The sequence below is a fragment of the Peromyscus eremicus genome, chromosome 4 (genome assembly GCF_949786415.1).
Source record: "Peromyscus eremicus chromosome 4, PerEre_H2_v1, whole genome shotgun sequence".
NCBI classification, from domain to species: domain Eukaryota; kingdom Metazoa; phylum Chordata; class Mammalia; order Rodentia; family Cricetidae; genus Peromyscus; species Peromyscus eremicus.
The window spans coordinates 66,078,296-66,080,886 of NC_081419.1; the positions used below are offsets into that span (position 1 = coordinate 66,078,296).

A 2,591-nucleotide genomic window follows, 5' to 3' on the forward strand; every position below is an offset into this window, starting at 1 on the left:
TCACTCCAATAATAAATCCAAACAGGGATTAGGGGCATTCTTATGGAGTTTATAAAGCTGATATCTTTTCATTGCAAGATAATATATTAATACCACTTTAATAGTTATAGTTCAATTAAGGTAACGCCTTAAAAAAAATTCTGCCTTGCTTCCTGGTATCCTTATATCTGACCCAATCCCCTTCCAAATGATAAATTCTATTGACATCACCTTGATGTCTTTGTTCATTGTGTAGCTCAGTTCCTGTTATGTATGACTTGTCATGTAAGGCTACCTGGAAAGAGCACAGATGTAGAGGGGGAGGAACAGGCTGATGATTCAATATGGTCAGCCTAGGGAATACACATGGAGAATCAGGGAAGGCATCCTAGAATTCCCTCCAAAACTGCAAGGAGACAAAGCAAAAACATGAACTTTTGCCATTGGATGCCAAGATCCTTTCACATACCACAGTATACTAACACTAAAGGGAAAATGAATAAAGTTGAGGTCACAGAGCTGATGGGTCAGGGTAGGGTTCCATTTTTGAACTGAGGTTCCCAAGAAAAATCCACACTTGGTTTTAAGATTCTAAAAAACTAACTGACCAATTAGAATTTAAAATTATAGGATGTTGGGTTGTTGTAGAACCATGCCAAATTATCATGAGCTAGCTTTAGAGACATTAATAGCCACCCATTGTCCACTTCTGTGCCTAATCTAATGTTCTTGTGGCTATAATATGAATCTTTGGGGTATTTACTGACATAACGGACCACCAGCTTCACAACTCAGAAACTAAAGATGTCAATATACACTGTCTGAAGCCAATAGCAGAGACTGCACACATACACATACACATACACACACACACACACACACACACACACACACACACACACATACATATACTGTTCCATAACCTATCAACCTGATGTTCACATCAGTGTATTTGAAAAATGCCTTGATTTATGACTTTTTGTTCTATGAACCTGTCACCACAGTGGAACGTGGTGTTTGGTGTAGCCTGAGTCTATGTTCTCAGGCCACTTAACTCTATTGGCTCAAGAATAAACTATTTTGTTTCTTTTGATGTGAGAGCTATGTTTTATATCCACACATTACAGAATTCCTCAATCGTACACACTACAGATTACTGGAGAAGAGAGGTATAATAGCCCAATTTGAACATACTCCAAAATACAGACACCTATGACATGATTGAAGTCAAATAAAACAAAAATAATGAGCATGTAGATTTTGATCTGTGCTTTCCCTGATTATTAAAGTCAGATTCACGTTCTTGTCATATTAGTCATGTTGTTCATTATTTCATGTCTCTAATTTTATTCCAGACTTGAGTTCACCTTCTTGCCCCATAACTTCTTCACAGCACTTTTCACCTCTGTGTTCCTGAGTGTGTAGATGATGGGGTTGAGCATGGGGGTGATGACCGTGTAGAACACAGCCACAAGTTTGTCTTCGGTGTAGGTGGAAGCAGGCCTCAAGTAGAGGAAGATGGCAGGTCCAAAGAACAAGACAACCACCATAATGTGAGAGGCACAGGTAGACAGGGCCTTGCGCCTTCCTTCAGCAGAATGATTTCTCAAGTTGAACAGGATAACAATGTAAGAGGACACCAAGAAAAGGAAGGAAAATACAGAGAATAATCCACTGTTTACAAACATAATAACCCCAACCACAAAGGTGTCCGTGCAGGCCAGCTTGAATAAGGGATGGAGGTCACAGAAGTAGTGGTCAATCACATTGGGACCACAGAAGGGCAAGGGGATAGTGATGAAAATCTGAATTATGGAATGAAAAAAGCCCCCCACCCAGGAACCAGCCACCAGATGGTGACACACAGTCTTACTCATGATAGTTGTGTAGTAAAGAGGTTTGCAGATAGCCACATAACGGTCATAGGCCATCACTGTAAGCAAGAGGATCTCAGTGACCCCAAAGAAGTGGAAAAAGAATATCTGAGCCAGACAGCCCTTCAGGGAGATGGTTTTAACTTTAGCAAGTAAGTCAGTGATAAATTTAGGGACAACAGTAGAGGAGTAGCAGATCTCCACCAGGGACAAGTAGCTGAGGAAGAAGTACATGGGGGAACGTAGACTCTTACTGATGTTGACTGTCACAACAATGAGGCCATTGCCCAGCACTGTGGCCAGGTACACAGGAAGGAACAGTACAAAGCACACCTTCTGCACCTCTGGATCCTGGAAAAGGCCAGTGATGATCAGTTCAGTCACATTATTTACACTGACCATGGCGTCAGTTCAGGTGTGCCAGACACCAGCTGTTGAGGGACCTGCAATAAAACAAGCAATAACTGTGGCATTATTCACTTTGTTTATATCACTTCAAAGAGTGAAAACCAACTTACAATGTGTTGAGGTGTGCTCACTGAATATTGAGTGCTAATTTTCTAACACTTTATTTTAATTACCTTACTTTCATTATTAAAAAATGAAAACCTAGTAGAAAATTAAAAGTGAGAGAAATCTTTATTTACCAAAGATCACACAGAATATGGTAAAACTTAAGACTCAGACAAGTGTTTCTGACTGTCCAGGGTTCTCTCTAATCCATACAAGACATTGAAA

General features: G+C 40.1%; 1 protein-coding gene across 1 annotated transcript; it reads right to left on the minus strand.

Annotated features, from left to right (window-relative positions):
- Nucleotides 1–1,162: 1,162 nt before the first annotated feature.
- LOC131908370 (olfactory receptor 4B1-like) lies at nucleotides 1,163–2,255 on the minus strand. The gene has a single exon (XM_059259428.1). It carries the CDS (start codon nucleotides 2,253–2,255, stop codon nucleotides 1,326–1,328), a length of 930 nt encoding a protein of 309 aa, XP_059115411.1. The 3' UTR covers nucleotides 1,163–1,325.
- Between the last annotated feature and the right edge of the window lie 336 nt (nucleotides 2,256–2,591).